Below are 14,586 nucleotides of genomic sequence, written 5' to 3'. Positions count from 1 at the left end.
AAAGAGTGCTTTTAGTTTACTTTACCATATGTTACAACAATGTTAAAAGGTAAAGCTTTGCTAATAAATGACTCATGTTGGAGCTCTATATCAACAAATGAAATAGCATGAAGTTCCTCCTGAACAATAGATTCTATTGAATGAGTCACCAACAGTAGAGTAGTATTAGATTTGATTGTAATCTTCTATAAGGCTTTTTGCATGATATCTTGATAAAAAGGTGATGTGCATACTAGATCCCAACAATAATCTTAGCTTATGTATTTTGAAGTTGTTGAATAATGTCAAATTCCTTATTTATCTTAGATGTGAGTGTAGGTGCAGTAGGAAGATCAAGCGTATTAGGTGATAAAACTGGTTGCTGAGTTGGAAAATTTTTGTTTCTAGCTAATTTTTTGCCTCTAAAATTTGTTATGATCAATGAATCATAACTTGATTTGCTAAGTTACAGGGTTCGGCCCTATAGGTACCTGGTACTGGTCTGGTTCGGTCCATGCCTGTGTCCAGATCCTAGTTCGGTTTGCCTATGGGTCCGGCCAGGGTCCGTGCCTGGGTGAACATGGGCATCCGGTGGCCCAAAAAGTGAAACTTTTTTGCAAAATTTAATTTATTTTTGGAATCCGTCACTTAACCTTAAAAGTGACATCTAAAGCACAAACTAAGTTCATTTTCCCTCATTTGTTTTGCAAACATCAATTTTTTCATTGTAGGTTGAGCTATGTTTGGCTTCCAAAATCAAATAGGAGTTGAAAATTGATTTTTGAAGCTTAAACAAGTGTTGCAGCATCATTTCTACACATTTGCAAGCTTCCATTGGCTGAAAGTGGCAGGTTTTGTACATTTTTTCCAGCCATTTTTGTTTCACAAACTGTCAAACATGAAACATTATTTGTTTAGTTTACCTTTTTTTTTCATTATTTTGTTTTTGTTTTTGAATGTGTTCATATAATTTCTTGCCATAGGAGCTAGAATGGCATCTACCTCTTCCTCCATAGGCACAAATGAACAAACAAAACAGAGATCAGATCCAAATTCTCCCCTATGGAAGTATGTTGACATTATACGACCACTTCCAGGAGGTGGGGGATTCTGTTGGAAATGCCAAGGATGTGATAAAAAACGTAATAGTTCATATCATCGGGTGGTAGGCCATTTGTGTGGAATACTAGGAAGAGGCATCAAAAAATGCCCTGGAAAAAATGTGTGCCTATACCACAAGAGACAGTGTCAAAATATATTAGGGAGCATGAAGAAGCAAACGAGAGAGAAGCCTATAGATTAAATCAAATTGTTCCAAAAAAATCCAATATTGTAGTAGAAAACCACCCCTTTTTTCCACAACTGAGACTAAAAGTGAAGCACCCATTGCACACAAAAGAACAAACGAGTCTTTAGAAACAGCATTTCAAAATGAGAGTCGAGACATTGTCGACCAAGATGTAGCGAGATGCATATATGCAAATGGGTTGGCTTTCAATGTTGTTTGGTCCCCATATTGGAAAAAAATATTGAAAAATGTTAATGAAGCTCCAAGAGGTTATAAGAGCCTAGGATATGAGAAGGTATGTGGAACATTGTTGGAAAGAGAGGTGAAAGGGGTTGAAGATGCATTGAAGCCCAAAAGGGATTCATGGGTTGAGACAGGTGTATCCATTGTTTCAAATGGGTGGAAAGATTCTAAAAATTGTCCCTTGAATAATGTCATAGCGGTGTCCCCTAAAGGGACAATGTTTTTGAAATTTGTGGATTGTGAGGGCCAAGTAAAAGATGGGCAATTTATTGCACATATTCTCATCTATGCCATTGAGACAGTGGGGCCCCGTAATGTTGTTCAAGTCATAACGAACAACACAAAAGTTGTAGAGCTGCTGGTTTGTTGGTTGAGGAATGTTATCACCACATCTTTTGGACACCTTGGGTGGTCCATTCACTCAATCTTATGCTACAAAAGATTGGGAATAAAATTGATGGGATCAAATAGGTGTATGCAGAGGCTGAGGACATCCAAATGTTCATCACAAACCACCACATGTCTCAAGGGATTTTAAAATCTTTTTTGAGTTTGGAGCTATTGAAGGTAAGTGAGTCATTTAATTTTACATTTTCTGATTTTTTTAAATTCAATGTTCATAATTTGATTGTGTTAGCTATAATGTGTATTCTTCTTTAAAGTTTGTTTTTATTTTTAAATCATTTTGGCATTAATTTCTGTTATAGGTTGTTGAGACCCGTTTTGCATCAAACACAATCATCTTGAGACGACTTGTGAAAGTTAAAGTGGCACTTTGTAACAAAGTTTTAATACTCGGACTCGCCACAAAATCGGCAAACCAGAAATTTGGACTCAAACTCGGACTCGCCACGGACTCAGCAAACCAAAAATTTGGACTCGAACTCGGACTCGGCAAACCAAAAATTTGGACTCGAACTCGGACTCTTGAAAGACCCGCGAAAGACTCGATAAGGACTCGGCAAAAAAAAACCGTAGTTTTACAAAAAAAAAACATAAAGAAATTAATGCATTTAGAGAACACAAGAACCATAATTGAAACATTACAAATGTCAAATGATCTACAAACACTCAATATTTGAAATTTCATCATTCATACTCATAGTTTCAACTCTAAAATGTATAATAGTAGCATAAGTTTATAAATGTTTACATAATTACATATAATGATATGTCCAACTCCAAATGTGAAAAACAAAAATGAACAAACTAAAGAGAAGACTACATCTTCCTCTTTGTATTTCTCCTAATATAGCTCAATTTTTCAGGCCTTGAGCTAGAAGTAGTAGCAATGGGTGTTGTGGTATCTAAATGGTGAGATGATTCTTCTTCAAAATCAAAGTCCTCATCTTCATCCTCCATTTCATCCAATCTTGCTCCTTCTGCTTCTTGTGTTGCTCCTCTCTCTAATTATGCAATTTCTTCTTTGGTAAGGAGGACATCGTCACCATCATTTTGTTCATTTGCAGTCCAATCACCATATGGATCAATTTCATCCAAGTCAATGGCCTCATGTGAAACATCCTCCACCTTTCTAACTCGAAGGTGAAGGTTGTACCGAACGAAGAAAAGATCATTGAGCCGCTTTTGTGTCAATCTATTTCTTTTCTTTGTGTGAATGCTCTCAAATACACTCCAATTTTGTTCACACCCGGAAGCACTGCATGGCTGAGACAAAACACGGACGGCTATCTTTTGAAGATTAGGCATGCCAACACCATAATTCTCCCACCATAAATCTAAAAAAAACATTTAGAAATATTAGAATTGAGAAAAAAATGTAACAATCAAGTTTGTAGTTTTTTTCTTGTAGTATTGAACTAAATTTTTTACCTGGTTGTTGTTTTCCTCTCCTATCAATTGCTAGTTGTGATGAGAAGAGTCTCCCCTCTGCACTCTTGTAGATCTTGAACAATGAACATTTCCAAATTCATAAATAGATAGTCAAAGTGCCAAACTCAAATTCAATAATGAACATTTCCAAATTCATAAATAAAGATAGAGCAATTGCAAATGTCAAATCTCACCTCCAACTCATCAAGAACCTTGTCTCTCAACTCAGGATCAGGTGCCATCTTATGAATGCATGCAATAACACCTGCCATGACCCCCTCATCAACCCTAAATGAATCAAAGAAGTAGAATTTCGAGTTCAAGAGGTAGGCGAAGGCATGTATCAGTTGGTGGAGTTGGTTTGTCCACCGACGATCAATGATGCGCCAAAGGATTTCACATTTTCTTGTATTTCCACAATAGTAATGTGAAATGGCCTCTTTGGCCCTATCCATGGCCTCATAAATAAAACCCATTGGCATGTCCTCTCCATCCACCATACGAAGAACCCTTACCAAAGGTTTTGTCACCTAAAAAAATTAAAACAAATTTTAAATTAGTACAAAATTAACCCCTAAAAAATAAAATCAGCAAAGAGACAAGATTGTATAAAGTTTACTTTTGTGTTTGTTACTTACTGCAGTCAACGCCTCTCCACTTTTTTTGAGCCCTTCATCAAATACAATGCTCACAATCTTCTTTGCTTCAGGTCTTTTGGAGTATGCAGACCCCAACCAAGCATCAGACACAAACATCTGCTTAAGATGAGGAATGGCACTAAAAATGCTCTACAAAGTGATGAAGTGGCTACCAAATCGTGTCACTCTAGGTCGCACAAGGTCCTTGCCATTTGTGTGTTTTCTCATCAAAGAAAACACCCAAGTATGGTTGTAGATGAATTTGGTGACACTTCTTGCATCTTCAACCACCTTTTTCACCCATCCAATCTTCCCAATGTCTTCTAGCATCAAGTCCAAACAATGTGCAACACAAGGACTCCATGTAATCATAGGATGCCTCTCCATAAGCATTCTACCTTCAGATACATATGCAACTACATTGTCCGTGGTAATTTGGGCAGCATTCTCAACTCCAACTTCCTGAACCACCCCATCCAATAGATTACACAAATTCTCTGCATTTTTTAATTCATTTGAGACATCAATAGACTTTAGGAATACCATTGCACCATTTGAAGCCACCAAGAAGTTGAGAAGAGTCCTATTCCGTTCATCTGTCCATCCATCAGATAAAATGCTGCATCTTTTTCTCTTCCACTAACTTTTTTGATCATCAACCACGACTTGTGTATTTTTTACAACTTTCTCTAGCAATGGCCCACTGAAGTCATGACCTGTTGGGGCCTTAAATCCCTTACCCGCAATTGTTAATGCAGTAACCAAACCTTCCCAATACACATTGTTTGCTGCATTGAAAGGTATATTATTGTAAAACCAAAAGTTTGATGCTGCTATCTTTGCTTGTTCATGCTTCTCTCTATTCCATCATGTACCTTCAAGTGAAGGTTGTGCACCTAGAACATTGCATGGTACAAAAAAATTAGGATTTGATCTAACAGGAGTGCCACTACCCTCACCCTCATTGTCACCAAAGGATGAAAATGACTGACAACCACGAGTGTGACCAATGGGACTCGAAGTGGACAATGTGGGATTCATTGCAGCTGCCATGGCTTCTTTTGTTTTTTGTCTTTCTTCCTTTTGCATATCATGCTCAGCAAGAAGAGCCTTCATCTCTCTAATAATCTCAGGAGTTGATTTGGGGCATATGTCCACACCATATCCAGGTATTTGTGCAAGGTGGTATTTTAATCTATTGATTCCACCCGTCATCCATTTTATACATTCAGTGGAAATCCCTTTCGGGTAAAAAACAACATACAATAAGATTTTATTAACTGGAATAATTGGGCACTGACCCATATTACAAATGTAAGCACCAAACTCGCTGAGAGCACCAACTCTTCTTGAATCACGAACAATAACTGATGAATCACCCACTCCACCAAAAATCTGACTTTTAAAAGAAACTCATTCAACTTCAAGCTTCTCCCGCTTAGGAAAACACACCTCATCAAATTGTAGAACATCTGCTTGTTTTTTCAACACACTAAAATATTAAATCAGCCATTTCAAATATTATCTACCCCATTTCTAGAAACATAACTCCAACATAAAGAAGCACCCAAAGACTTCAGAAAAAAAAAAAAAAAAAAAAAGTATCACCACTCAACTTTTTAACGCAACCCACAATCTCCAATAATATCAAGAAAAAAAAAGAAAGTCCACCATCAATCGAAAAATCCAACTCGACTAAAAACAGCAATAAAAAGATTCTTCTTCCAAAATATGATAGTCAAATCACCTCATCTAAAAACAGTGAAAAGAAAGAATCTTCTTCCACGTATCCCACTAATCAGCAAATAGCATGATTTGTTCATAAAGTAGAAAAGGTGTTACAAATCCCCACATTCAAACACCGCTGAAAAAGTATTAATTCTACCACCATATGCAAAAGAAACACAACCCATAAAAAACAATCATGCCTTTCTTATTAAACGACATATTTGAAAGAGTCAAAGGATGACGTGGTAGATATGTTAACGAAGCAAGTGAGGTGGACAAGCAAGTAGCTCAACTGGGCAAGCAAGTAGCTCAACCAGGTAGGCAAGTAGCTCAAGTAGACTAGCAAGGAGCTCAAGCAGACAAGTAGGCAGCTCAACCAAGAAGCCAAAGAGCTCGAGTAGCTAAATACATTTTTCAGTCCAAAAACTCCTTTAATAGACAATAAAAATCATCCTTGACATCAATGACAAAATCTGCAACAAACACCCCCTTTGTAATTGATGACAACTCCATCAAAACAAAAACTAAAATCCAAACAATGCTGCTCCCCCTAAAATTACTACTCCCCCGTTGACATCAATGAATGATTTTCAATTGCAAAAACTAAATGGTGCCTAAAATAAAGCTATAGACACTCCCCTTGAGTAGGATATCTCTTAAATGATGGAGTGAAATTACTCCCAACTTTTGTCTCAACTTTTCAAACATATCTCTTGGCAAAGGTTAGCGAACAAATCTACGTATCACTCCCAATTTAACCTCCCGATTACTAACCTATTCTCTTAAGAAATGATACTTTATATGAATATGCCTAGTTCTAGAGTGCAAAACAAGATTTTTAGAGATGTTAATAGCACTCGTATTATCACAAAAGATAGATATAAGATGATTGAATTCTACATTAATATCTCTCAATGTCTGCTTCGTCCAAAGAACTTGTGTGCAACATGACACTACTGCAATATACTCTGCTTCAGCTATAGATAAAGAAGTAGATGCTTGTTTTTTTTCTTAACCAAGAAACTAAACAGCCACCAAGGAAGAAAGCACCTCCACTTGTGCTCTTCCTATCATCAACTGAGCCACCCCAATCTACATCTGTGTAAGTTGTGAGTGTGAAATCATTGCCTTTAGGATACCAAAGCCCATAATCCATAGTACCCTTAAGATAGTTGAAAATTCTTTTAACAGCATGAACATGAGTTTCTTTTGGAGCAGCTTGAAATCTAGCAACATATCCAATAGTCTAGATTATGTTAGGTTTAGTGGCTGTAACATACAACAAACTTCCTATCATGGACCTGTAAATTGTTTGATTAGCTAAGACTCATCAACTTTACTAAGTTTACAACCTGTGACCATAGGACTTACAAGGGTACAGTCCTCCGTTTTAAACCTTTTTAACATCTCTCTACTGTATTTAGTTTGGAAAATAAAGATACCTTCCTTAGATTGATGAATTTGCAGCCCAAGGAAGAAGGATAACACTTCAACATAGACATTTCAAACTCCAACTTCATGCTGGTAGCAAAAACCTTACACATTTGTTCACAATCACTAACAAATATCATATCATCAACATAAACAACTATAATCAGCATATGATTACCTTCTTTCACATACAAGTTGTTGTCTACTATTCCTCTTATGAACCCTTGCTCTTGTAGATAACAGTCCAGCCTATAATACCAAGCACACGGTGCTTGTTTAAGGCCATAAAGAGCCTTTTTCAGCTTGCACACATAGTTATGATTTTTTGATAACACAAATCCATCAGACTGTTCTACATAAACTTCCTCATTTAGATTACCATTCAAAAAGGCACATTTGACATCCATTTGGAAAACTTTAAAACCTTTAAAAGAAGCAAAACTAAAAACATTTTGATTGCTTCTAGACAAACAACAAGAGAAAAGGTTTCATCGAAATCAATACCTTCTACCTGGGCATATCCTTTACACACAAGTCTTGCCTTGTTTCTCACAACTTGGCCATCTTCGTTCAACTTGTTCCTAAAAACCCATTTTGTACCAATCACATTCTTGTCCTTAGGCCTTGGGACAAGTTCCACTCTTTTGGATTTGATCTAGCTCTTCCTTCATAGCAGCTACCCAAGACTTGTCTTTTGTTGCCTCTTCAAAGCTTTTTGGTTCAACCATGGACAACAAGAGATGTCTTCATACTCATAATAATTCACATTCCTTCTTGTTGCTCTAGGTTTGTCCTCTTGTAAAATTTGATTAATTGGATGATTCTTTTGAACAAATTTTGAAGAAGTCTTTAGAGATGATCTGATTGTGGTCCGATTTTGATCATGGGAAGATGTATGTCAAGCTGATATATCTGCTGCTCCAAATTGATTATCTGCTACTTCACTATTTAGATGTGCATCAACTGCTTCATTTTGACTACTTTTAGGAGTATTTCCAGCATTATTACTTGTTGCCCCAACTTGCATACTAGAAAAAGATTGCTGATCAGCACCTTCAATTTCATCATTTTGCAAATTATCATCACAACCTTGCAACTTTTCAGAGGAGTTAGAAATCTCATGAACTCTAACATTAGTACTTTCAACAATTTTATGCAATCTCTTGTTAACATTTATAAACTTTACCCTTAGAAGAATATCCTAGAAAGATGCCTTCATCAACTCTAGGATCAAATTTACCTAGATTGTCTTCATCTCTTTTAATGTAACAAGGGCTGCCAAAAACTTTAAATACTTAACAGATGTCGCCTTACCATTCCATAGTTCATATGGTGTCTTGTTATGTTTTTCTCTAATCAGCCCTCTATTCTAAATGTAGACAACTGTATGGACTGCTTCCTTCCAAAAACAATCACTCACATTGGATTCATTCATCATACTTCGTGCCATCTCTTGGATTGATCTGTTCTTCCTCTCAACAACACCATTTTGTTGAGGTGTTCTAGCAACTGAATACTGTCTCTTCATTCCATACTTCTCACAAAAACTTATGAATTCATTGGACGTAAACTCTCCTCCATTATCTGAACGTAGGCACTTGATTTTTAGACCTTTCTCATTTTCAACTAAAGCTTTAAAAGCTTTGAAATTTTCTAAAGCCTCTAATTTCTCCTTCAAAAAGGCAACCCAAGTCATACGTGAATAATAATCAATCAAAAGCATAAAATATCTTTCGCCTTGCATGCTTGCAGTTCTTGTGGGACCACAAAAATCAGTGTCTATTAGCTCTAGTGGTTTTGTGCTTGAATATTCCTTTGATTTGAAGCTCCTCCGAGTTTGTTTGCCTAGTTGGCATTCCTTGCATACAATGTCAGCAGGTTTAGTGAGCTAAGGCATATCTCTAACCATTTCTTTTCTGCTGATCTGAATGAGACTATCAAAGTTCGTGTGTCCCAATCTCCTGTCATAACCATAATTCATCAAGTTGATTCAAACAACAAGTCTCACTGTTAACTTCATCAAGAATATACAAGTTATTTGCTGCCCTACTAGCATCAGCAATGTGAACATCATCTTTACTGATTTTACAACAATTTGAACTAAAATTAAACTATGTCCCTAATCACTTAACTGACCAACACTCAGCAGATTGTGTTTCAGACCTTCTACAAACAACACATTCTCAACTTTTGTTTTGCCATCATTCAACGTAAGTGTACCCTTACCCGCTACCTTGGCAGATAAATTGCCTTTGAACCTTACCTTACCACCATTAGATTTCTTGAGAACCAAGAACTTACTCTCATCTCTGGTCATGTGTCTGGAGCAGCCACTATCAACATACCAAATGTCCTCATTTTGTGCAAGAAGGTCTGTTTGCAAAATCAGGGATTCCATTTGAGCTTGTTTCTCCTTTTTTGTCCAAACTTTGGTACTTTCCTTTGCTTTGCCCTTTGAATCCTTCCTAGAAAAATCTGCCATATCTCTTTTGCAATCTCTTGCATGGTGGCTAAGGTTATTGCATTTATAAAATACAACATTGTAATTTCTTAATGGAGCAATAGTGTTTCTACTAATAAATCTGAAATCATTTCTAGTAGACACTCTACAATTTATTGTTGTGTCCAAAATAATTACAAGCATAGCAATAACCATATAAGAAAGAGTTATTAAACCCGGTCATATGTGCTTGTCTTGATATAAGAGGCCTTCTGAAACTGTTGTTTCTGATTTTTGAAGATGAATCTCCTGTTTTATCAGCATTTGTCTTCAGTTTTTCTTCTTTAGTAGATTTGGAACACTGTCCTTCTTCAAGGCCAACACCACTCTTATCAAAGTACTGTTTTTGTGAACTTAAAAATGTCATCCAAAGACACACAACTTTTCTGATTTATCTTATCATTATTCAGCAATGTAGAAGATTTATCTAAATTTCCAAGTGAGGCAATTTCAGCTACAAGTTTCTCACAGTTCTCTTCTTTTATTCTTCTTCAATTTCCTTTGCCTATTCAATCTGAATTTTGAAGTCAACTATGAGTTTCTCAGCATCATCAAGATGCTTGTGATTCTTGATTTTTTCTTCATTTTCTTCTCTGAGCAGCAGCTTCAAATTCAGATTTTTCTTGTTGAGACTTAATCTCACCTAAAGCACTTAACAATTCTTGTTCAAGATCCACTTCTTCTCCTTCATCAAAAACATCATCTTCTTGATTTTCAGTGTGAAATTCTTTTAGGGCCATGAACATAATCTCATCACTTAAGGATTCATCTTCACTAGTATCTGATCAACACTTTCTTCCTTTGAATATATACTTCTTTTAGATTTAAGAGTCTTCTTCTCTTTTCCTTTATATTTTTTGTTATTGTACTTTAATTTCTTCTCATAACTATTGTCATCAACAAATGGACATTTAGCAACAAAATGTCCTACCTTTTCACAGTTAAAACACTTGAGAGGCATATTCTTCTTGTCTTTGTCGGAATCCTTCTTCAACTTTCTCATGAACACTGCTTCTTTTGAATCAAAATCATCATTCGAACAATCACTTGATACTTGCTCCTTTTGTTTGCCTTTCTTTGATGCCTTGAATGCAGTCCCCCTCTTTGATGAAGATTCAGTGTTCGTCCTCATCTCATAAGCTGTCAATATACCATGAAGTTTGTCAATAGACATTTTATCAAGGTTTTTTACTAGAGCAAAAACAAGTTTTGAAGGGACCTGTTGTGACTATTTCACACATCGCCCCATTTAAAATGGGGACCCCCTCTTTTTGCTCGCCTTTCGCTTTGCTTTTTAGGGTTTTGTTAGTTTGTCAGTTGTCTGGATTTAGGGTCAAGCCTTAGGGTTTTAGTTACCGTCTTTTTAGGCCAGAATCCAGTCAGTTTTGAGAGCTTTTTGAGCTTCTTTTGTAAAATGCAATTTTGAATGAAATGAACTCGCCAGAATGGTCTATTTTCAATTGGAATTTTGAGTGCAAAGTCTTAATTTTTCTAAGTATTGGTGATGAAATGTGAAATTTTGTCCAATTGAGCAATTTTGACCAAATTTTGAGTTTTTTTATTTTTGATCCCGGGCGTAGGGAATGATTTGTTTTTGCCTTGTAAAGTAATTAAACTTGTGAAATCTTGATATTTTGGCCTGTAGGAGCAAAATCGCTCCTGTCCCTCAGTGAAGGACCGGAGCTCGTTTTCAAATATCTTACTGTCCTTACAGGGTCAAGATGAATTTTGAATTGGAAGTGGTAGAGAGAGGCGTGATCTTTCCGTTGAATATAAATTGAAGAATTTCACGAACATGGAAATGCCTCCAGGAGCAAAATCGCTCCTGTCCCTCAGTGAAGGACCGGAGCTTAAAATCAAATATTGTTTTGTCCTTGCAGGATTTTAACGACTTGATGATTGAAGAGGTCCAAGGAGAGATGTTTTATCAAATGAATATAACTTTAAATGCCGTTATGAAGGAGAATGAACTAAAATGCCAAAATCGCTCCTGTCCCTCAGTCAGGGACCAGGGCGAAAACCATTGTAGCTCCCGTCCCTCTCCAAGGGACCAGAGCGAAGTTCTTCATAAGGTATATTTTGGGCAAAGATCAAGCAAGTTTTATGTTTGAAGGTAAGAAAGGAGGTCAATCGAACCCATTGAAGATAAATTGAAGATTATGAAACATCAACAAGGGACCCAAATGCCCAAGTTCGCTCCTGTCCCTCAGGCAGGGACCAGAGCGATTTTTTGTCTTAGACAAATTTCTTGCCAAGTTACAATGGATTCCAAGGGTGGATGAGTGGAAAGGTACATTACGAATCCGTTGAAGATAAATTTTGAAGTTAACAAGGTGAGATGAAGCCCACAAGAGCAAGATCGCTCCTGTCCCTCTCCAAGGGACCAGGGCGATGTAATGAGTATGTTGCCTTTTCTTCAAGTTCAAGGCACTCCAAGTACCGGATACATGGTGGCAAGAGCATTTCGAAGCATCCCAATAAAGAACGAAGTATCCAAAGTTGCCAATATTGAAGGAATCACACCAGGACACCTAGTTCGCTCCTGTCCCTCAGGCAGGGACCAGAGCGAAATTCTCATAAATGCCTAGATTTCAAAAGTTAAACAAGTATCAAATGATCAAGAAGGATTGAAGGACTTCATTTTACCCAATGAAGGCAGTGGCAAGTTGAAGAAGGCAAGCATGAACCCAGGACCTTGAAGTTCGCTCTTGTCCCTCTCCAAGGGACCAGAGCGATATCTATTATATTTGCCAAATCTTTCCAAAACCGCGTTAAGTCAAGGTTTTGCAAGGTCGCACAGGGTCAAAGGTATCTTTTGAAGATGATATACAAAGGTTCCAAACGTCAAAATGCTATCAATTAAGCCAAGGAACTTATATCGCTCCTGTCCTTTGGACAAGGACCAAGGCGATTTTCATTAAAACACTCATGCTCCTTCAAAATCAAGACAATGCAAAGATAGGCAAGATCGAGGACGTCATTTGGAAGATAATGAACGAAGAACAAAGGTTGAAAGTTTGCAAATTTGAGCCAGGGCACCAGGATCGCTCCTGTCCCTCTCCAAGGGACCAGGGCGATATTTGCTAAAGCACTTGTTGTCATTCGAAGATTATGTCAAAACCAAGTTGCAAAAGGATTGAAACGTCTTTTGAAAGGTGATGAACGAGGAGTTAAAGTCAAGAACAAAGAATTTCAAGCTAGAAGACAAGGATCGCTCCTGTCCCTCTCCAAGGGACCAAGGCGATATTCCTCTAAACATCAAAGAGCCTTGTAGAAGTCAAGTGAGACAAGCGTGGAGTAAAGAAATAATGTTATTATTCACCTTATGATGAAAATTTGAGATTGAAGATGTAAGATCAAGGAGAAAACATCTAGATCGCTCCTGTCCCTCTCCAAGGGACCAGGGCGATAGTAGTCATAAAAGGCATTTGTTCACACAAGCAAGACACTTTAGCTCGAAATCCCTAGCGAAAATGCCAAGTTCAACGTGGAGATGAAGACTTTGAACGTCAAAAATGCAAGAATCAAGACCAAGATGATGGATCGCTCCTGTCCCTCAGTCAGGGACCAGGGCGATGAGGTTTGTAATTTTCCACTCTCCAAATTTTGGCGCTCAAACGCATTTTTGAATTTATTTAAATGCTAGGAAAATCGATATTTAATTAAAAGCATTTAAATAGCGCATGGTATTCATTAATTAATTATTATTTTGCCTTGTCAAAAAAAAAAAAAACCGAATTTATTAATTTATAAACGATGGCATTTAATAATTAATTATTAATTAATAAAAAAATTAAAAAGAGCGCTTGGTTTATGAAAGTCGGCCTTCTATTTTATTTAAAAATTGTTTTAAATTGCTTATTAATTACCAAGTCGGCTTTAAGGTGAATATGAGGTGAGCGCTATAAAGGGAAGTGAAAGACTTTTATTTTCACATTATCATTTTATCATCTTACATGCGATCTTGAGGGAGAAGTGCGAATTGTGTTTGAAGAGTGCGAATTTCATTTCAAGCAAGGTGGTGCGAATTTATATCCAAAGGTGGCGCAAATATTATCCAAGGAGGTTCGAATTTGTCAAAGGCATTGGAGATCACATCAAGAACATATCAAAGGTGGCGAAGTTGCTATTTTGAAGGAGAGATCACGTTGAAGACTATATAACTTCAATTTTGCCTAAGCGATTTTATTCATTTTGCATTCTAGAGTTAGCTCTCAAATAAGGTATGGCGATAATGGTTTTATTGTTTTAGTTTTGATCGTCATAGCCTAATTTTTGAAATTTTGAATTTTGAATTCCTGGCTCAATCGTTTTTTAGGAAATGATAACTCAAAGACTTATCATGAAGTTTCCTAAAATATTCTCTAATCTATGTTATGCATTGCAAGATCTAGTTTCTCATTATGAAATGTTGTGTAGGTATGGCAACCCCGAAGGCGGGAGCATCCACCAGTCGTTCAGCTCTCATGAAGGAAGATCAAAGGACTGAAGAAGTGGAGACCAAGATCGTGTCTAAGTGGAGCAACATTGGAGATACCAACTTGGGTAACTTTAGCACGAAGAAGTTTCGAGAGGTCCCTTACATTGGCAAGCCATCACCTGTCGCCCGGAGAATAATCGAGAGTGGCATCATAAAGGCGGCCGGCTTTCCTCCAGCTGTTCAGTGCCATGAGTTGATGATCGAGTGTGCTCGTCATTATGATCCACAGTCCAGAACGATTGTGTCCAACGAAGGAAACACTTTGGCGTACCTTTCAGAGGAAGCTATAAGTGAAGCTTTCCATCTTCCAGAACACAGGGACATGATATACAAGAGCATAGAAGGAGCCAGGTCAATGTACGAAGATGATCCAGATGCTTGTCTAAGCATAATTAATAAGAACTGGTTACTCAAGGGCCGTCCCCGTCTAAGCAAGATCCCGAACACACCGCACAGGATTGATTTC

General features: G+C 37.2%; 2 protein-coding genes across 3 annotated transcripts in view; both read right to left on the bottom strand.

Moving 5' to 3' along the window:
* Positions 1–14,586, bottom strand: part of LOC131070898 (uncharacterized) — a 90,801-nt gene that overhangs the window by 14,082 nt on the left and 62,133 nt on the right. The window lies entirely within an intron of this gene.
* On the bottom strand, positions 2,693–10,007 carry LOC131070899 (uncharacterized). Its single transcript, XM_058006568.2, has 3 exons — positions 3,538–10,007; positions 3,344–3,416; positions 2,693–3,249 (listed from the first exon to the last, which is right to left on the bottom strand). The coding sequence occupies exons 1-3, from the start codon at positions 3,841–3,843 to the stop codon at positions 2,921–2,923; spliced, it is 708 nt and encodes a 235-aa protein (XP_057862551.2). The 5' UTR covers positions 3,844–10,007; the 3' UTR covers positions 2,693–2,920.

Source organism: Cryptomeria japonica, chromosome 1 (assembly GCF_030272615.1).
Source record: "Cryptomeria japonica chromosome 1, Sugi_1.0, whole genome shotgun sequence".
Lineage (NCBI taxonomy): Eukaryota > Viridiplantae > Streptophyta > Pinopsida > Cupressales > Cupressaceae > Cryptomeria > Cryptomeria japonica.
Note: the sequence above shows the minus strand (reverse complement) of the source record. Positions and strands in the feature narration are given on the sequence as shown.

What these genes read in the sequence shown, in the direction of transcription:
- LOC131070899 (XM_058006568.2), bottom strand. Translation starts at nt 3,843, where the DNA reads ATGGTGGATGGAGAGGACATGCCAATGGGTTTTATTTATGAGGCCATG. An exon ending in AGGTTCTTGATGAGTTGGAG is followed by an intron (nt 3,417 to 3,537) that starts GTGAGATTTGAC and finishes TCATTGTTCAAG; the next exon opens with ATCTACAAGAGTGCAGAGGG. An exon ending in GAGAGGAAAACAACAACCAG is followed by an intron (nt 3,250 to 3,343) that starts GTAAAAAATTTA and finishes TGTTTTTTTTAG; the next exon opens with ATTTATGGTGGGAGAATTAT.